The following is a 22,125-nucleotide window of genomic DNA, read 5'->3' as shown; positions in this document are numbered from 1 at the left end:
AAAACTCTCGCACGAGTGTTCGGGAATCTAAACGATTGAGATTGATTCAAAATCAACGATCAAGATTGAAAGACGTTTTTGAAAGTTTGAACTCACGAATCCGAAATAGGCGTTCGGAAACCGTCGCTTGGATGACGTGAGCCACGACAGATCAACTGCAACGAGATATGTGGCCTTACACTCACAACGCTCGAGGAAAAGTGACCACCGCATTAAATGTGATATGACATTTAATGAAGCACGCAGAGATCATCACCTGACGACGAACCCAGTTAAAAACCAAGCCCTCGGGATCGACCGAACGCTTGGTCTGGGGGGCTCGTGATATGGAGAGTTTATGATCAGACCGGGTTCATACCTGGTCCGACCCTCGACCCCGGTCGAGACGGAGAAAACCGAATCGCTCCCGAGCGAGCCGGATCCGGAAGATGGCTTGCTGAAGAAGAAAGCTTATTCGGCTACAAGCGTGCCCTAATCTTACTTATGGATTAGGGTAATTACCCTGATGATGGCAGACTCAAACTGACGGCTGCGGATAATCATTATCAAAGGGATAACTATCGCATAACCTAACGGTTATCTCAGGAGTCCTCTACTAGCACAAACTAGTAGAAGTCTATCGCTCAACGGATCTCACTGATGAGATCCAACAACTACCCGAAGAAGGCTCAAGTGCATCCAACGAAGGAGATTCGAAGGTACACTCTATATAAACCTCACTACCATACAAGGTGAGGGACGGATCAATCGATCAAGAAGAATACTATCTGAGACTCAGGTTCAAATACATACTGATAGACCTAAACTATCAGCGTTCTGCTATTTAGATCACCTTTCCCGTTTCTTCATTCATTAGCTCTGTGCTTCTAGCAGAGCCATTTGTGATTAAGTTCATCAACTGACTTAGCCTTCGGAGGTGGACTCCCGACCCCAGCGGTCGGGCCACATCTGACGCTTTCGTTTTGCAGGACATCACGTGGAGATCCAAGGGCTGAGCATATTTTGGACGCATTATATATATTTTTAGATCACAATAAATCTACCATTTCCATATATTTGATATTCTTGATACATCATCATGAATTCATGTAGGTAGTACATGTTAAGGAAAACTTTCCTTCTAAGGAAATCCAATCCATTATACATACTTGCTATTAATTTGGGGAGAGATAGATATTTCATTTTTCTTTGATCTATGGGAGTTAAGTCATCTGTTTTCAAACATTTTGCTGTTGATTGTTAGAATATATTTGGATATTTAAGCTAAAGGATGGGACCATTATGACTTAATAATTTAGCTTCTGAAATTAATAAAGTGTGCTTATCACCACCTACCTCTCTCTTGGGATGCAGTATCATCGTATATGTATTCAATTACATATTGAGATGGATTGATTTACCGTATTGGATGGTAATTTTTTTAGAAATAAATTTTTGTTTATTTTTTTTATTTTTTTATTTTTAGTATTTGAGGTTCATCTCGGACAGCTTGCGCACACCTCGATTACATCTTCAAAGAGAATTTTATCGTCCGCAAGGGTAGAATCCATGCCCTCTCCACTGAGAAGTATAGATCTTACCACTCTACCAACCTTGCATTTTAAATGGATATTATTACCTCCAAATCTAAACCATTGAGTGAACTACGAAAAGATCACGAAGGCCGGTTCAAATCCTGTTCACAGATGACAAACGTGAGAGCAAGCCGAACTTGGTGGTCTGGGGTTGAGTCCCCCAGCCTCAATGGCTGCTATTTGATACTTCCTGGGGTCGAACCCTCCAGGTCTAACTTGTCTGGTCTAGCTTAACCAGTGTTAACCGGTCCGACTACCGGTTTTGGAACGGGCAGTACGAGTTCGTGCAAAATGGTACAACAGAAATGAATACGGATGAACTAAGATTTTTTTGTTACTATTCATTGACATGTTTTCTGTTTCCTCGATGAGGGTTATGGAAACTGATTAGTTCAGCAACTAACATATAATTAGAAAACAAAATCAATGAAGTAAGTTACTTCGATATTTACTAACTGAACCGAATAATAACTGGTCTTGCAAGGAGTTGTCATATATGAATTCGATTAGTTTCACACTTTCACCTAAAAGAATCTCTCTCTCACTCACTGTCTCTCTCTCTCTCATCAAGAAAAGGAAGGCAAGTGAAAGGAACCATGAGAAATGTAGCAAAGAACTAGTGTTGTGTCATTTTCAGTTGCTGTCAATGAGTTAAAAGGAGGAAACTACATGGAAGGTGAGTGCAGAAATAGACTGGAGAAGCTGGACTTTATAAATTGGGCTTCTAGTTGCTGGCTAACAAGAAGATATAGGCGATCTTTAGCAGTAACTGTTTATGCGATGGCTAGTGATACTAAGGTTAGGCTTCTTTCTGGTTCAGCTAAGCAAGAAGAACAACATAACTTGCTTAGTAGGTTCTGGACAGAATCAAAGCAGCTCTGGGTAGTTGCAGGACCTGCCATCTTAACCCGCCTAACCATGTATGGTACCTTCATCATAGCTCAAGCTTCCATTGGCCACATAGGAGACACTGAATTGGCTGGTCTCTCCATTGTCTATCATGTCCTTGTTAAGTTCTCCATTGGAATAATGGTATCTTTCAACTCCTTTCTAGTTTTCATTATCTAATATACTGGAACGCCATCTTTATCAGAAGCTAACCTTCATCTTTCTGTTTTTGTTTCCTTTAATTCAACACAGACAGGCATGTCTAATGGGCTAGGAACCCTATGTGGACAAGCTTATGGGGCAAAACAGTATCACATGTTGGGTATATATTTGCAGAGGTTTTGGTTGATTGAGTTCTTCTTCTGCTTTCTTCTTCTTCCTCTCTTTATATTTAGTGCCCCAGTTCTGAGGATGCTAGGGCAAAGTGATAAGGTAGCAAGTATGGCAAACATAATTGCTATTTGGTATATACCCATAATGATATCTCATGTCTTCCGTTACACACTTCGGATGTATCTTCAAACACATGGTAAGAATATGGTTGTGACATGGTCCGGAGTTGTGACTTTGATCATTCAAGTGGCGGGTGTTTGGCTTTTCGTGGAAAGTATGAAATTGGGGGTTGCAGGTGTGATGCTAGCCATGGATATAGCAAGTGTGATCCCTGTAATTGGTCTATTGCTGTATGTTTTCTGTGGGGGTTGTCCTCTGACATGGAAAGGCTTCTCCATGCATGCGTTTTCTGATCTATGGCCAATGCTGAAACTCTCTATCTCTTCAGGTGTCATGCTTTGGTGAGTCTATATATGCACTACTAGTTCAAAAAATATTATATATATATATAAATGGAAAGTAAAATAGAGATCTTCGAAAGTTAGAGTCTTCATCCTAAACGTGAGGTAAAAATGTGTGAAGATAGTTATTATATATATAGACAAGTAGGGGAGTAGAAAAGCATATGTTATTACAAAGTCATACATGATCAGTAGTTACACTTCACATACCTTTGCTAGTGGCCCAACTAGATTTTGAAGACCTTAGCATTTTTCCTTTTTGATATTTAGTATGAAGTTGATTTTCATGGGATGGGTTTTCAAAACCATCAAACTCTAAGTGGTTTTCTAGTGGATGCTAGTATATTCTCTCTCATTAATGAAATTAATTATCCCCTTGTCCTATTTATGCCTATGAGAAATGAACTCTGGGGTGACCACGAGGGCTGTTCTGATCAAAAGTATTAAAAGTTCTGTCATTGATGGTAGATGGGTGGGGACTTGATGTGGACAGGCTAGTTAAGCTGTGACCACACATAGCAAATGACCCTAGTGGGGCCACATTTGAGAGATGTGGTGTTCCATCCCTTACAATAGATTTCCTATATTTTGTCAAATACGTGAGGATTCATGACTTCCATTTTTTATATGATGGGTCTCTCTCTAAGACAAAGCTAACCACATAAGTGATCTAAAACAGCTTGGAGATGTGGTACAACTCAATCTTAATTTTAATCACTGGGAACAGTAAAGATGCTGTGGTTTCAATCGATGCTCTCTCTATCTGGTAAGAAGACAATCCACGAATACGACTATTTAGAAGTTTGAGTTTTTGTTTTATGTCCATGGGACTAATTATATCTTTTGCAGCCTTAACATCAATGGTTGGGCGATGGTTCTTTCCTTCGGTTTCTTAGCAGCAACAAGGTATGGATTTCCAGTCACATAGAGCTACTACCAGCTCTGCAGATCTCTGAGTTCTATAAAATGAGCATGAGATGACCTAATTGAACTCTTCTTCTTCTTCGTGAAAACAGTGTTAGGGTTTCAAACGAGCTTGGTAGGGGAAGTGCCAAGGCAGCAAAGTTTGCAATCGTAGTGGTGGTTTTAACTTCTCTGGTAATTGGGGTTGTGCTACTGAGCTTGGTTTTGGCTTATAAGAACAAGATTTCCTACATTTTCTCCAATAGTTTAGAGGTGGCCAACGCTTTTGCGGATCTCTCCGTCCCTTTGGCCTTGTCACTCCTATTGAACAGCATCCAACCGGTTCTTTCTGGTGAGAAAATTAATTTTTCTTTCTCTTCCTTCTTTAGTTTTTTTTGTCTTCCACTTCGTGATCTAAGATTCTAATTCACATCTTTTATATGTATTTATCACAGGGGTTGCTGTTGGTGCCGGGTGGCAAAGCAAGGTTGTGTACATCAACATCATTTGTTATTACTTTGTAGGGCTTCCAATTGGTGTCTTACTTTATTATGTTTTCAAACTCGGTGTCAAGGTAATCTTAGATAATTACTACTTAAAATACAAAATTTACAAATTAAGGGTGATTCATATAAAATTTGCATTCTTATTAGATATACTTACCTTATTTTATTGTTTCGTGTCATAGGGAATATGGATAGGAATGATAGGAGGCACCCTTGTTCAGACTTTGGTGCTTCTTCACTTCACCTACCGAACAGACTGGGACATGCAGGTAAGCTATTTATAAAGTTTTGAAAAGAACCCCTTGTCTTTCTCTGTCTAATGTTGTGTTTGGTATACATTAATAGATTATTGAAAGCTGACATCATGTTCAGATTCCAACATAGAAGACTATGCTTCCCTCACAATTTTATATCGTTGTTACATTGATGCAGGTCTCTATTGCAAAGGCACGAGTAAATAAATTAGCCATCCCAGCTCCAGATAAATCGGACAATACCAATGCTTCAGATGACAATTAGTATTATGATTTGTATTTTCATGAAGAATTCAAGATCCAAGTAGTCGATTATTTTGTTTGTACTGAATGTTGGATATATGTGCCCATCAAACTCAGTTTGGGTAATTTGAATCCAATTCATTTTATGGTCAAGAGTAGTTAATGCATTTGATTTAATGCTATGATGCAATAAAAATCTTTTGAACATATTTTGGGAATAAGTACGATCTTAAAATGGTAGCCATGATTAAGATTTTAGTTGGATACTCATATCATAGTATATAAGGTATGATTGCAAGTTTACGTATTTGTTTTTATTGATGAAGAATCTATCTGTGTCCATCTTTACTTGTCACCATCGGTTGCATGTAAAACATAGCATGCATCACCGGCCGGTACCATGGTCATGTACTCGAAAGAGTTCGGTTACTACAAATTGCGACGCATGAAGGATTTTTTCCTAATCTATTTCTTACAAGAAAATGAGATAGTAAAAAAATAAGGATAATTTTCATCTGAACCCCCTGAGGTTTGGCCTATGTCATTTTCAGTCCAAAAAAATTGAGACTTCGCATCTACCTCCCCTGTACTATAGAAAAAGTTAATTTAAGGACAAATCATCACATCTATGACGAATTTGTCCTTTTTTTAATTTTTACATTTTAAAGGGTTAAAGTTTATTAATTTACAAAATAAGACCCTCCATTACCCGATTCCCAAATTCCTGGTTTTACCAATTTTAAATCATTATTTTCCTAAAAAGTTCAACCCTATAAACCAAAAAGAAAAAACAATCAACAACAAATCTCTGGTAGGGCTTCACATATTAAAAGAACACAACGAACAAAGAAATTCAAAACCAAAATCTAGGGTTTTACGAGTATCTAAAAACCAAAAACACAAAAGAAATAAAATAGTGGAGGAGAAGAAGTGGAATCTGTTTCGTGCATATCTGTTTTTTTTTTTTTTTTTCTTTTTTTTTCTCCAGTAAATTGAAAACAGTTTACTTTTTCTTTATTCCCAAGCCCCTTCTCTCACTAGCCGCTCTTCTCTCGCTGGCCCGTTCTTCTCTCTCCCTTCTCCCTTCTCTCTTCTCTCTCTGAGTTTATTCCCAAGACCCTTCTCTCACTAGCCACTCTTCTCTCTTCTCTCTGAGTTTGGCTCCTATGACTGAAGCGATGGAGATGGAAAAACAGGAAATTATTGGTAAAATAAGTGGGTAAAATGAATTTAAATGTGAGTAGCAAATAAGAATTTAGAATTCATAGAACTAGGGATTTGGGAATTGGGTAATGAAGGAGGGTTTGATTTTGTAAATTTAATAAATTTTAACTCCTTAAATTGTAAATATAAAAAATTTAAATTAAAAAAAAATAAGAATAAGGGCAAATTCGTCATAGAAGTGATAATTTGTCCTTAAATTGACTTTTTTCATAGTACAGGGGAGGCAGATGCAAAGTCTTAATTTTTTTGGACTAAAAATGACATAGATCAAACCTCAGGGGGTCCATATGAAAATTACCCAAAAAATAAATATATATTTCTTTGTTGATGCTAAAGAAAGATTCTATTAATTATAGTAGCAAAGACATAGTTTGTTAAAATCTAATATAGCAAATGTTTGTGGATAGTCTATTGATGTTGTAAATGCAAAATGATTAAACCATTGCTGGAGTGTCGGACGTCTTGGAGCCTTGGGGTTGATATGTTTAATATTACATATAATATCCACCAAAATCGAGACATATGTTATTGGCCATTTGTTGTGATTCCGTGATGAGAGTAGATCTATCACTCCTTGTTCATTGGACCATATTTCCTTTAGTTGTATATTCATTTTCTTTGCTTGATCTATTCCATGTTTCATACCAACAAGCATGGCTTTCACTATGTCACCCTTCCTTGAGTTGTCGGTACAAACATACAGGAGCTCTCCCTTCCAAAATAGTCCAACGCTCCATCCTATGTTTTTTAATCCTTGGATTGTATGCCCCGCACAAATCATGAAAGATAAAAAATTCAGGTTAGATATATTTGTACACAAGCAAGTAGATGGTTTATCAATTGTGACAGGAGTTATGTTGTTAGTTGTTTCCACAACATTACTTACAGAAAGCTGTAAATCATGGATCCATATTAAAGTGTTGTGTAACAATTTATTGGGGTTGGGAATGATTTTATTAAAAGTTTTGTTGTTTCTTTCTTTCTAGATGAAGTAAGAGGTTATTATAAAGACAGACACCATCCATTTTTTTGTTCCTCTATCAATTCTATTGGCTAGAAAGAAAGAGCAGCACAGATCCATGAAAGATGAATAATTTTTTTTCTTCTTGTGAATATGTGATACGCATTTTTACGTCATATCAAAAGGTAGAGGTTAAGTTTATAAGATAAATTTTATTTTATTTTAATCATAATTCTTAATTTGATGTGTTTTGTAAAAATGAGTCACACATCTATAAGGCAGAAATGAATTAGATAAAATTCTATTTGGTTCATTAATAAGTGCAAATGAACTTTAAGCCATTGGTTGGTGAATGTGCAAAGATTTTGTGACGTTGGAAGTTTTTTTTTTTTTTTTTTTTGATGAAAGAAAACTTCAATTAAAGTAAAAAAAAATTAGTGCTGATAGCACCTCCATATTGTTCGTAATATACTACTGCCGCTATCCAACTGTGTGGCTGCAAAATATGCATACTTTTCAAAACACAATTAGAGCATTGGGTTAGGGAAATCAACATATGTCACATGTTTTGTTGTCTTAGCTAAGTCCATTAATCGTGGTAATTCCTCAAGAGACCACTTTTCTTTTGAAGGCCATGGTAGAAGCTTTGTAATTTGATGGTGGTTGGTCCAAATCTCGTCAACCCTTATCCCCCTTTCCTTCACTAATTGCATGCCTAACTGTAGGCCAAAAAGCATAGTATCCAGCATTCCATTAATCTTCCGCTTTCCAAAATTGACGGACTGTAGGTGTTCGTCTCTGCATACCCCAATGCTCCAACCTATTACTCCTAGTTGCTGGTGAGAAACCCCTGCACATATCAAAACATTTTTGTTAGGTTGCAAGAAATGCATACACCAATTCCCATCTAGGTCATCTAGAGCAAATGTATTATTACAAGATTCAGGGATAATTAAAGAGTTATTATCTTCTTCATTCCTTTGTAGCTTCAATACCTTAATCCAATGGTTCGTATTATGTAACACCACCAATGGATTCGGTTTTTTATGATTAAACACAATTTCATTTCTTCCTTTCCATATGAAGTAACATGTTATTATGAATACCGACATAACCCATCGCGCGTTGTCTCTACTTAATTGTGAAATCATATAGAGACAGTGATTGAGGAACGATGACTTATGTCAGTTTTCGGTGCGGAGCCCCAATGGTCCTGCCGCATGGATTCTTTTTCCTCAGTCACATGATATGAATATATGCCATATGGTTTCTTCTGATCTTCCACATATGGCACAATCCACACTCATATTTGACCATTGGGCAAGTTTGGCTCGAACTAGTAATCTTGCATTTAAAACCCTTCGGAAGAACACTTTAAATTTTGGGTGTATTGATAGGTTCCACATTTGTTTCCACCACTTCGCAATTTGCTGGTCGTGGTTCCCTAATCTTTGTTTAACTATCTCCTTATAGGCCTGTTTAACTATAAAATCTCCATTTGGAGAGATTAACGAAAACCAAGAGTCTTCAATTTCAGAGAGAGAGAGAGAGAGAGAGAGAGAGATTGAATTATAGTAGATAAGGGATTTGGAAATATTTCCCTGTTCTGATTCTAGTTTTGGAAAACTTTTGCCATCTCAGCTACTGTTTCCGGTTTTGTGACATTGGAAGTTGTGTGAGTAAAACCCAGTTTCCTTTGAAATAAATAATGAATAAGATTTTATTTATATTGTATGAATTTTAATATCATGTTTATAAACAATGTTTTACAAAACTATATAAAAGGTTGGTTCAGTTGAGAACGATCTCTACCAAAAAATAAATAAATTAAGAACGATCAATTTTTAGTGAAAAGATGATTTGATGTATATAATAGGCGGCAGTCCCTCTCTCTCTCTATATATATATATTTAATATCGTTAATTTTAATAAATACTTAAAAAAACATATTGCACGGCCCTGGACATCCTATTCATATGGTCATTGCATGATGTACCATGAAAAGTGAACTGCAAGGCATAAATGTATGTGAAAATAATTGTTTAGAAAAGAATCTTAGTGATGATTCTAGCCTGTAAATATCATAGTCGGTCGGATAAAGTAGATCTCCGAATCTTGACCCAAAAAAAAAAGTAGATCTCTGTACTTGTCAATAATTGAACCTAGACCTCAGAGATTCTTATCATCTTAGATGTTATGTTTTTGGCCTTAGTAGATTATTGTATATAATGTTGAAAACATGTTTGAAACTTATGCATATTATGATTTCTATTAGTCTCACTTCGGATAGAAATAACCAGGTTGTTAGCTTTATATATAATAAGAACCTATATAATATATCTTTGGGGGTTAAGGATCGCACTCACGTTACCCATGTACGACATGAGCTCAGCCAAAACCCTAACATAATCCAACTATGGTTATATAGCTATATATTAATTAATATTAATATTAATATTTCTATATAACTTGGGACTTGGGGCCTTGATCTGGAAAGCCCATTTTGTCATGGGCTTTAATCTAAAGCCCATTGTTAAGTGGATCTACGGAGAAGTCATTAGAGAGGTACTTCATGTACCTTCTTGTAAGGAGTTGAGTTGAGTTGAATATGTATCCTCATAAAGGGAAGAGATCTCACCCTTTGACTCACAACTTTTGGGGCTCTATATAAACTCATTTTCAAACTTATTTTTATAATGAATTTACCTCCTCTCTCTCTCTATCTCTCTCTCCCCCTATTGTCATTCGGTTAAGTAGTGAACATAACTTGATTATACATGAAGTAATTTTTCTGGGGTATAACCATAAAAGTTTGGGCTGATTGATTTTGGGGGTGAAGACATTTGGTACTCATATTGCACAATTCGTGGTATTAAATACCTTAAAGAAAGTACATCTTGTAAATTTGAGCTTTGACCAAGTTGTGTCGGATTGGCTGATTTTGGGGGTGAAGACACATTTGATTCATGTATTGCACAATTCAGGGTGTCTAAATACTTTAAAGAAAAGTACATCTTTTACATTTTAGCTCTAACCAAGTTTGTGTGCATCATGAATGAAAGAAACACTTAAAATGGAAATCGTTGCTTTTGTTGAGGAATATTAAAAAAAAAAAAAAATTAAAAAAAGGGCAGGAAATGATAAGGAAAAAGAAAAAGAAAAAAAACCCAATAATGCTTTGTACTTTTGTTGAGGAATATTAAAAAAAAAAATTTAAAAAAAGGATAGGAAATGATAAGGAAAAAGAAAAAGAAAAAACCCAATAATGCTTTGTAAATATCAAAAAAAAAGTTTATTTCGATTTATCAAGCTGATTACATTAGTATTTGAATTACTTTTAGTTAGAATAATTTTTACCATTCAATGAAGATCACATGACATTTGATAAAGACATGTATAATGGGTTGGCCGGGATTGGCAATGCATAACAAATATGTTCTATATTATCTATCATGATATATCATTAGTGGGGGCTTGATACATTATTGAATTTTTTACATGAGCCTTTTTCATTTTCATTAGAAACACCGCACAGCTCTCCAAGAATCAAAATCTTACAAAGTCCTCCTCCACACTTTACACCATGAGTTTTCTTTTAATTGTAAATATGATTTACTTTCTCACCCATGTTTAGTAAATTTGTACGAAATCTTCAATAATATTCTTAATATAAATTTTAAAATCCTAAATAACATTTTTAGTATCACTATATTACCTTAATAGATTAAATGATCAAATTTCCCTACAATTATAGAGGACAAAAAATAAAATAAAAAACTCTTGCACGATTTTTTTATCACTCTATGCATAATATGGTCACATTAACAAATGAATTTGACTTCAAATGGTTAACTATGTATCTTCACTAATGGTATGAAGTGTGAAATGTGAAAGGATGTTTTGTAATTTTTCCCCCCTTTTTGGAAGAAAGGTTACTTTATTCAACCTGTTGCGGATAAAATATTATTGAACCGGGTCCATCTTCGGTTCAGTCTTTAACCACGGTCAAAGACGGCCTGACCCCACTGTTGGGTTCGGCCATCACGGTCAGGATCGGCCATCATGGTAACGTGATGAGGAAGGAACCTTATGGTTCCAAGGATAAGCACAATCCCGAGAAATTCGGGATACGTGATTGAGTTATATAAGGTTACAACTACCTTGAGGAGTGGGCAATCATGTTGATCATGGAAACCGCTTCCACCCTCGAGAAAAGGAAAAAAACCCTACAATCGGACGGCCACCAAGAAGGATCATGAATTAATCCGACGATCAAGGAAGGGAGGTAAATCTTATATAAACTAAAGCCTTATGCCCAATAGAGGTAACTCAATCGTTCTTCTTCAATTCTATCTCTCAATTAAGCTCTGCAACTCGCCAGAGCTCTGTGGTGTTCCAACTACTGACTTAGCCTTCGGAGGTGGCCTCCTGACCCTAGGGTCAGGCCACGTCTAACTTTATTTTGCAGGTCATCCACAGGAGATCTAAGGGCTGAACAGATTTTGGACATATCATTTGGCGCCGTCTGTGGGAAACTTGATCAAAAAGCCATCGAGTAAATCAGATCTAGTGATCAAATTCCCTTTTGAGGTAATACAGTCTTCAAAATTCTCTTTTTGAGTAATTTGATCATAAGGTACGTCCTACGTTTCTCTTCTCTTTAAAATAATATTTTTTCATGAAGATTGAGGAATTATTTATCGTTACGTTATTCTCGAATTGAGGTTGCAAAACCAATTCTGACTTGCTTAATTTATTGAGATCCGATCATTCATTGAGTGCATTAGTTTAATTATATTACCAATTTCAGAATCACATGCTATGAATTTTGTAAAGTACTCTTTAGATTTAATGAAAGGGAATATTAACCTTACCGGAAGTAAGAACTTCGGAGTATTGCTGCTCTCTGAGGTGTGGAAGCTTTTTCCGCTGATATAATCTTCCAGAAGTATGATCTTCTTGATTTCACAATTGTTGTTGTTTCTGAATCCTGTGAGCAGAGATTTTGTTGTTATCAGTGGCAAAGCAATTAAAAATAAACTGATCAACGCCTCCACTCTGTGAAACACCCTGCTATATATGGCTGGAGTTTATCTAGAGATTTGAACATTAGACAAGTGGGAAGGCATTTGTTTCTAATCCAGCCTGAAAATCAAGAGGAAATTCATCATGCTGTACATAATGGTCTGTGACCGAATTAACACATGCCCTAACCAGTATGGACCGAATCATGCAAGGGATTATCAAATGAGAGAGAGAGAGATTGATGACGGAGTTCGGCAATGATTGCCTACATCTCCGGGATTCAAGTTCGAATCCAATCCACTATATTCAGGAAATTACAGAGAAGGAGAAGAAAGAGAGAGTTTACAGATAACACCTGATTCAGGTGACTAAAAGAGCCAATACTTCCATCGAGTGGTCTTCTAGCATCACTGATCAAAAGCCCCAATCAAACTCTTCAAAGAGCCTCCAAGAATCCATCACCGTAGGTGTTCAAAGAAGAAGAAGCCATGAAAGCTCCACCAAGAAAACCCCAAATCCCGTAGAATAGAAACCTCAAAAGTGAAAAACGATTTTGCATATTCCTTGAACCAACTACAAGCCCCACATATACATAGCCCTGAACCGATTGAACCAAACGGTTCAATAGAAACATCACTTAAAAGGAATAGTCCAGATTAGCCTCCTAACAATCTCCCCCTTAATCTGTACATCCAAAATGACTATAGTGAACTGGATTACGACCATCATCATCCAAGTGTACCTGCACACAAAAAACAAAGAGACCACAGAACAAAGCAAATAACAAATATGCAAAATACCTAGACATGCACTAACTATGCAACACTAAGGACTCCATGCAGATACACCATACAACAAACTGCACCAGGTAGAGAAACCCTAATCAATAACTCATGATTCACAACTCACTCATATAACTATGAAGAGCACACATGCACACACTAGGCATATATCTCATAACAGAGACAAACAGAACAAGAGTCATAAAACTTTGGGCAGCATCTCCCCTAAAACTACAACATATGCAAACTTGATAAACAAACACAAGACATACCTGGACATCACCACACCATAGATAAATGAAAAACAAAGTATACAATCTCCACAAAAGGTAATAACCCACCACATAGACTTACTCATGCCAACCAAAGCATAATAAATATATAATTTAAACAAGTAAGACTTTAAACAAGAGACTAGTATAAACCTCAAGAAATCTATGGTGATATCCAAAACCAACCTAGATTAACAGAACCTCACAAACATTAACAGATGAACAACATAGATCCTGACATAATTGTCAATGCCAACACAGCCCATGAATCTACAAATGCTTACAATGTAAGCCAAGTCAAGTCTAAAACATATCACATGATACATAAGAGAACTTAACCAACTAGAGAAGAGAGATTTGAACAATTCAAATATATTTGAACAATTCAAATATAAAAAAACATAACAAGTAAACATAAATCTCTCCCCCTCAACCAGTAGATCCCAAAACTTAGGAAATTCTTAACAGATCCAAATACTTTCATTTCAAATTCTGATTTTAAAACCTTCCCCCAAGGAATACAATCATGCAATCAATATGTAAACCACATAAATGCAGATATAAGACACAGTAAACGAAATGAGAAACTAGAGGCAACTGTCAACCTAAAATGCAAATACAATGCAAAAAACTCAAACATTAAGTCTTATATATCAATGCCAAGGGTATTCAAATGAAATCATGACAGGATTCATTAACAAGTCTTATTTTCAAATTTAGTTGTTAAAATGCCTAAAGAAGTTACAAATCATTCTTTCTTCTACATTAAAGTAAAGAAAAATAACAAGTATCCAATGACCCATTTAAAATAATGAAGAGAGTAACCCAGGATAGCAAACATTCTAATAGCCTTACATTTAACCAACAAGATGAAAATAATCTAGACAAACCAAAAAAAAAAAAAAGAAAAAGCAATAGCACTCCTCAATCCATCACTGGCTTACTACCACTACTCAAACCAGGACCTCTTCACCCACTCACTACGCATGACGGACACAAGTCACAACTAGGCAAATCTAGGTCACTTAGAGTAGAAACCAAACCAGAGATAAAAGAAGTAAACTCAATAAGACTTGACAACTCTGACCTACAAGACCAGACTCAATGACCACATAAAAATTTAACTGTAAACAAGACATAACCTAACCAATAAAACTGGTGCAAGTCATCTTACCAGACAACTCCATAAATCTGATAATAACTACTCCCACTCAAAACCATATAAGTTGACTGACCATATCCCTTGAAGTGAACCCCAACAACATGTGAGGACACACCCTCTTGACATCTCCTGTGTCAAGACCATCACTAATGTTGAACTGGAGAACAAACCTCTCCCCCTGGAGACCAAACTCTCCAAACACTTGACAACACCTGTGCCAAAACCAGCACTCATGCTGAACATGGAGACTATACCTCTCCAAACACCAGGGATACACCTAATGCTATACCAAGTGAAATAGGAATCCTCATGTGTAACCAACTGTACTAAACAGTCTCAACACCACCAATTACCACTCTAGCATTTCAAAAGACTCAGTCAGACATGTATATCAATGCAAATAAAAGCATCCATGAGAGTACAAAACATGTTGTCTCAGATTTATTAAATAAACAGCTTCCTTACACAATCATATCACCTTAAAGATAAATAGACCACCTCCCTTTAACAAATAAACAAAATAGGATAAACCAAAGTGTGCACCCAATGGAAACCCAAATAACCAGGTTTTAAAACAAGGTCTATGCTAACACAGAAAGCACCTAGGTCATCAAAGGACTTCAAACATGTTTATTTCACCAGAATTAGACATATCATTGTTAGATGTCTCACCTTCTTGCAGTTTCCTCTTATATGCAAAACAATTTTTCTTAATATGACCCACTTTATGATAGAAATAACATCTCCTGGTGTTAGAATCAGACTTATTATTATTTCCATTATTATTCTTGTTGTTATTTTCATGATTATCAAACACATTACCCTTCCCTTTGGACTTCCTATGTTTGTAAGAGCCCTTGCCCTTAACAAACAAATTGTCCCCACTCCCTGAAGTATTTCCAGAAGTCAACAACTTTGACTCCCTATTCCTTAGCGCATCAATCAATTGTTCTAGGGAAATGTTTTGATAAGCGTACTTAATTGAATTCTTAACAACAAGATAGTCATTATGAAGGGAATTCAATAGGATAATAGACAGATCTTGGTCTTCAAATTTTCTCTTTTCCCCAGTACTGGCTAAGTCTTGAATCAACTTCTTAAATACATCTAGGTTCTTATCAAGGCTGATTGTAGGGTCCATCTTAAACCCATACAATTTTTCTTTCAGATAAATCTTATTACCTAGATTCTTTTTCTGGTAGATTTGTTCAAGCTTATTCCACACTTTAATAGGGGTATTGTCATCATCATCCAAACATCTGATAACACCATCAGTGATGTTCCAGAGCATGCAACCAATTGCATTCTCCATCACTTCAGTCCTCAAGACTGGGTCAATGCTTTCAAAGAAAGCAACTGGGTCATCTATGGATCTTAGGAGTTTCTGCTGAGCCATCAAAGCTCTCACCTTTCTCTTCCAAATCCCAAAGTCCCTTATCCCATCAAACTTCTCAATGTCTACCCTGGAAATCCCCATTGGAACTCCCAAATCTAGGTATCTAGGATTCTCCCCTAGACCTACAGCTCTACTAGAGCCTGTGGTAACCACACTGAACACACTGGGAGGAGTACCCTCCCCTGGTAGACCAAATTCCTTGCTTGGCTCCACTTTGAAGCCAATACCATACACCAATCAGTATATACAAGAATAAAAATTCACAATACTGATATACAATTATAAAAAAGAAGATTATTATAACCAAGAATTAAATAATCAGATATTAATTAACCATAAAAATAAAGTAACTTTATACAATTTCAGCAGTCCTTATTAACAAATTGTTAACACAGCAGATCAATACAGACCAAGTTTTGTATCAAATATTAACAAAAGAATAGGGCAGCAACTAGTATAATCAAATAGCAAGACATTAATGTAATTAATTAATCATTAACCATCTCAGAATCAGCATACTCATACTAGATTGTCATCCATCAATTTGAATTCAGATTTATACGAAGAGCCAAGAACATATGAATCATATAAACAAGGTTTTATCATAGAACTGAACCTTTTATTGACATATATAATCAGATCATATTATATGAGAGAGCATATATGACATATAATTAACAGACTATGAGAACCTAACCATGAAACATATATTAGAGGCAGCTGCGAAAGAAATGTGAGAAATCAGAAATTACAAATTGAACTAATCTTTAACCATATGAGTAATCAATCAAATTAGGATGTAAATAATCAACAAAACCTAATTTGAATTCATAGAAGCATTAACCATAGCTGAATTACAGAGTCAAGAAATAGTCATAGTTTGAACCGAATGCCTACTGTTAGGTTACATAAGCAGGAGAAACTCATATATAGATTAACAGCAGAAACTAACCAATTGATCATAAAAAAAAATTATCAGAAGAATCGAATGGTAACCAGAAGAAGCAATTTTCAGATCAAGAGGATTAATAATGAAATCTATAATATCTATGAGATCAAATGAATCAAACTAACCAATTTGATTCCACCGAATCACCTAACCGAAACATAGGTTGTCTCAGGCTAACAGGCTAGCCGAGCTCTGATGCCAATTTGTGACCGAATTAACACATGCCCTAACCAGTATGGACCGAATCATGCAAGGGATTATCAAATGAGAGAGAGAGAGAGATTGATGACGGAGTTCGGCAATGACTGCCTACATCTCCGGGATTCAAGTTCGAATCCAATCCACTATATTCAGAAAATTACAGAGAAGGAGAAGAAAGAGAGAGTTTACAGATAACACCTGATTCAGGTGACTAAAAGAGCCAATACTTCCATCGAGTGGTCTTCTAGCATCACTGATCAAAAGCCCCAATCGAACTCTTCAAAGAGCCTCCAAGAATCCATCACCGCAGGTGTTCGAAGAAGAAGAAGCCATGAAAGCTCCACCAAGAAAACCCCAAATCCCGTAGAGTAGAAACCTCAAAAGTGAAAAACAATTTTGCATATTCCTTGAACCAACTACAAGCCCCACATATACATAGCCCGAACCGATTGAACCAAACGGTTCAATAGAAACATCACTTAAAAGGAATAGTCCAGATTACCCTCCTAACATGGTCCATGAGGAGTTTGAAATCACTTGCTAATCATTCAAAAGTGGGATCAAGAAATCCCAGTTGAAAGAATTTTGCATAATACTTTTGCTTTGTGGTGTTTAGTTAGCTCTAAACCTTCTTCTGGCGATGAACAACTCATCATAAGAGTCTGGTTCTTTGGGAACGCTAATGGTTACTTCTTTATAATTCTTAATTGCTGAATGTTGATGAAGGATTAATGGTTACTCAGTTATACGTATGGGTACTTGTTATTTACACAGAGATATGCACTTATAATGCTAGAGCCTGGTGTTAATCCACTACTACTCTATTGAAATAGGACAGATTTGGCTGCTATTATTATTAGGAATTATGGAAATGCCAATCCTATTAATTCTACCAGTTACTATATGCTATAAGCAGTGTAGTTTACCTCATATTTGTTATATTAAACATAACAAATTGTCTGATTATAATATGACCCAATGCATTTCGTGTGAAACCAAATCCATCGAATCTCCGCTAATCAACATGTTTCAAAAAAGAAATTGTTGAACAGAATCCACTCTTCGCTGAAGCATGGAGGGATTTGGCAGAGTCAGGTGAGAATTTTTTCTTGCAGCCGTTGGGGATCTGATGTTCTTAAAGTTAACATCGGAGAGTGATTTTCTTATAATGGAATCAAGTCCAGCTTGATTACTTACCTCACGGGACTGCTTCGGCGGTCGATGGTGGCAACGGCAGTAAACATTAATACCCGAACAGCTCTCTATATTTGGTAGCACTTGTCATAGACACAAGCTTTCGGTGCTGATCAATTTGAGGTTATAGATCCAAAGAATTGCAAGTCATGTGGATCAGTAGGAAGAAACTGTTCAGCTTCCCCCTGTTGATAACTTGTTAGCAACATGCACTAGACTTTTGCAGATGGAGGAACCACGGGCTTTTCTTGTTCGGGACTTACTTATTGTGCTCCCAACATGATGGTCAATACAGGTCAAAAGTTATTTTCTTTGTTATTGAACATGTTAAGCTTTACTATATGCTATCTGCTCTAAGTTCAATTTCAGATAGTGGAAAAAGCGCAATGCTATCTACTCTATGTTCTTGCATTAGTTCTTCATGAAGAGATCTACTCGAGAAGTTGCATGCCAAAATGGCCTGGGCAGGATTGCTCCAGATTTACTTGCTCAGTGGAATCTTAGCATGCATGATAGGAATGAAGTCCAAGTTCCAAAGTGGGTGACCACTGCTTTTCTTGCAATAGATAAAATGCGGCAAGTGGATCCGAAGCTAAATTCAGATATCTCAGCTAAAAAAAAAAAAAAAATGAAGTCGGAAACCTCAAGGCTGCTTTTACTATTGATGGGGACAAGCAAAAGAATTTGCAAGCTGCATTGGGATCTCCTTTAGGGTATATAGATGAAGATCATCAAAAGCAACTTATTGAGATTGCCTGTAGATGTATAAAGAATCAGCTACCTTCTGAGATTATGCGTGTTGTCCTTCAATTGTGTGCTACCCTTACAAGAACGCACTCTGTTGCTGTGGCTTTTCTTGATGCGGCTTGCCTTCTCTCTTGTCTTTACCAAGAACTAGTCTGTTCGCTGGATTTGACAATGCTGCTGCTACTACATCATCTTCTCAATAGTACAGGTGCGCGTGCACAACACAAACGGGTAAGTCTAGCTAATTTCAAAGTTTGATCCTCTGATTACATTTATTTTTAGAACTGAACTAGGGGGAAGCTGTGCATAATTTTTATGATTGCAATTTCGAGAAAATCGATTTGCTTTGGCCCACAAGTAGATGGAAAGGCGAGACAGATGAAATCAAGTCTGCTCATCCTAAGCTTTGAGGCATACTTATTTTTCCATGTTGAAATGGTTTGATATTTCTAATTCATCTTCAAGATCCAACTGTCTGGTTGAACACCCTACAGTTATTGTTGTGACTATAAACAACTTGGTAGTAGTACTCCAAACATGCATATTTGTTATTCTTAAATGGACAGCACTTAGATCAACATCAAAACTTGATGAAGAGTTACTAAGAGATATAATGATCATAAATGCTTGATATTCAATTATTTGTGCCAATGAGAAAATGAGTCTTGGGAGTGATGTTCCGAAAGATTCGTAATGAAAAGTGAAGAGCCCTCCACTTCATTGCCTGCCGCTACGACTATCTCTAGTCTTGAAAAGCTGAAAAATGCTGCTATCAATCCACCAAGATGGATGCATCCTGGAGGTCTAGTTCTAGACCATGAGGGCAGCATGTTGTTCTATTTTGGAATGGGCAGCACTGTATAAGATGTGCTTATAATCAACGCCTTGGCTGTTAGAAAAGCACTTACTAATCAAAGGACTTTCAACTAAAACATGTTGAAACAGAGTGACAATCAGCAAGTTGTTATCTATCTTGTTATGGGTTAACCATATGATATACTATGGAAAGTTAGCACTATCATACAGGATATCAGATTTCTTGCACAGGACTTTGAGTGCATCAGGTTCATTCATATCTTGAGGGAATGCTCATAATTCCCATTCCTTTTTATGCAAATATATATATGCTGTGTTGCTGCCAGTGTCAGAACTTCCCCTCTCAACAGCAGCATTGATGCTTGATAGCGTGGATTTAACACGAGATTGAAAAGTGATCCAAAGTCAAGATGGCATCTAAACGCTTGGCCTTAAACTAGTGTTTGGTCCATGTTCATCTCGACCAACTAATTATATTCAAGTTGATGATGCTTCAAATAAGAGCAAAGGGAAAGCTGTTGCAACTCTTTCTGAGGAGCGTAAAACCAATAAATCAGAGAAAATGCTGCTGTTGTTACTACATCTTCTCTATAGTGCAGGTGGGCGTGCATAGCACAAACAGCAAAAGCTTGCCCAGACTGAGGAGATAATTTTGGAGGATGTTCAACACCTCAAACAAGAAGTTTCTGTGGCAAGAGCTTCTCTACAATTACAGTGCATTCAATATTTCTGCAACTAGTTTGCTGGAATTGAATCTAATGGCCTCTGATGAGCCCGTCTATATCATGTTCTCTCAAACATAAGAAGAGGACAAGAAAAATCAGAGCAATCAAAGCCAAGTTTGAAAGATCGAGCGCCAGCAAACTAGTAGCAAGTGAGGTTAAGAGACCTCAAAGCTTCAGAAGATATTCTACAATGGCGGTGATACATCCCCCGTGGCGAATTTGTACAACATAAAAGATTAAGAAAGAATACAACAGAGATCGCGATGTTCGTGATCAAGATCATCATCGGGAGTGAAAAAAAGAGAGACTATGATCGAGTGAATCAAGAATTTACAATGATCGAGTGAATCAAGAATTTACAATGATCAAGAGGACCGAGAATTTACAATGATCAAAGTGGATTGGGAATTTATTACCTTCAAGAATATATTACGATCGAGAATTCATTAAGATTAGGAGATACCTGAAAAGGGGCAAAGATCGAAGGTACCGATCGGTGATCGAGGTAGGAAATAATGCTTAGGATGGAGGCAATGGTCACCTGATCATGTGGATTATTTACACCATTATAATACCCAAGTAAAGGCATCGGTTTAAAACCCGAGTGAGACCTTCTACAAGGCATCGGTTTAAAACCCGAGTGAGACCTTCTACAAGGCATCGGCTTAAAACCAGAGTGAGTCCTTCTACAAGGCATCGGCTTAAAACCCGAGTGAGTCCTTCTACAAGGCATCAATTTAAAACCCGAGTGAGTCCTTCTACAAGGCATCGGTTTAAAACCAGAGTGAGACCTTCTACAAGGCATCGGTTTAAAACCCAAGTGAGTCCTTCAACAAGGCATCGGCTTAAAACCTGAGTGAGTCCTTCTACAAGGCATCGGTTTAAAACCTAAGTGAGTCCTTCTACAAGGCATCGATTTAAAATCCGACTGAGACCTTCTACAAGGCATCGGTTTAAAACCCGAGTGAGACCTTCTACAAGGCATCGGTTTAAAACCCGATTGAGTCCTTCTACAAGGCATCGGTTTAAAACCCGAGTGAGTCCTTCTACAAGGCATCTGTTTAAAACCTGAGTGAGTCCTTCTACAAGGCATCATCTTAAAACCCGAGTGAGACCTTCTACAAGGCATCAGTTTAAAACCTGGCTGAGACCTTCTACAAGACATCGGTTTAAAACCCGAGTGAGTCCTTCTACAAGGCATCGGTTTAAAACCCGAGTGAGATCTTCTACAAGGCATCGGTTTAAAACCCGAGTGAGATTTTCTACAAGGCATTGGTTTAAAACCCAAGTGAGACCTTCTACAAGGCATTGGTTTAAAACCCGACTGAGTCCTTCTACAAGGCATCGGTTTAAAACCTGAATGAGTCCTTCTACAAGGCATCGGTTTAAAACCCGAGTGGGTCCTTCTACAAGGCATCGGTTTAAAACCCGAATGAGTCCTTCTACAAGGCATCGGTTTAAAACCCGAGTGAGTCCTTCTACAAGGCATCGGTTTAAAACCCGAGTGAG

General features: G+C 36.9%; 1 protein-coding gene across 1 annotated transcript; it reads left to right on the top strand.

The window, feature by feature from the left end:
* The first annotated feature begins 2,298 nt into the window (after positions 1 to 2,298).
* LOC149024314 (protein DETOXIFICATION 20-like) lies at positions 2,299 to 5,383 on the top strand. Its single transcript, XM_089144612.1, has 8 exons — positions 2,299 to 2,606; positions 2,715 to 3,256; positions 3,936 to 4,022; positions 4,106 to 4,162; positions 4,273 to 4,511; positions 4,615 to 4,733; positions 4,848 to 4,934; positions 5,098 to 5,383. The coding sequence occupies exons 1-8, from the start codon at positions 2,355 to 2,357 to the stop codon at positions 5,182 to 5,184; spliced, it is 1,470 nt and encodes a 489-aa protein (XP_089000738.1). The 5' UTR covers positions 2,299 to 2,354; the 3' UTR covers positions 5,185 to 5,383.
* The last annotated feature ends 16,742 nt before the right edge of the window (positions 5,384 to 22,125 follow it).

This window comes from Hakea prostrata, chromosome 2, assembly GCF_041222555.1.
Source record: "Hakea prostrata isolate BN-2017 chromosome 2, UWA_Hpros_2, whole genome shotgun sequence".
NCBI lineage: Eukaryota > Viridiplantae > Streptophyta > Magnoliopsida > Proteales > Proteaceae > Hakea > Hakea prostrata.
The sequence above is the reverse complement of the archived record's forward strand: the minus strand, read 5'-3'. Positions and strand labels throughout refer to the sequence as shown.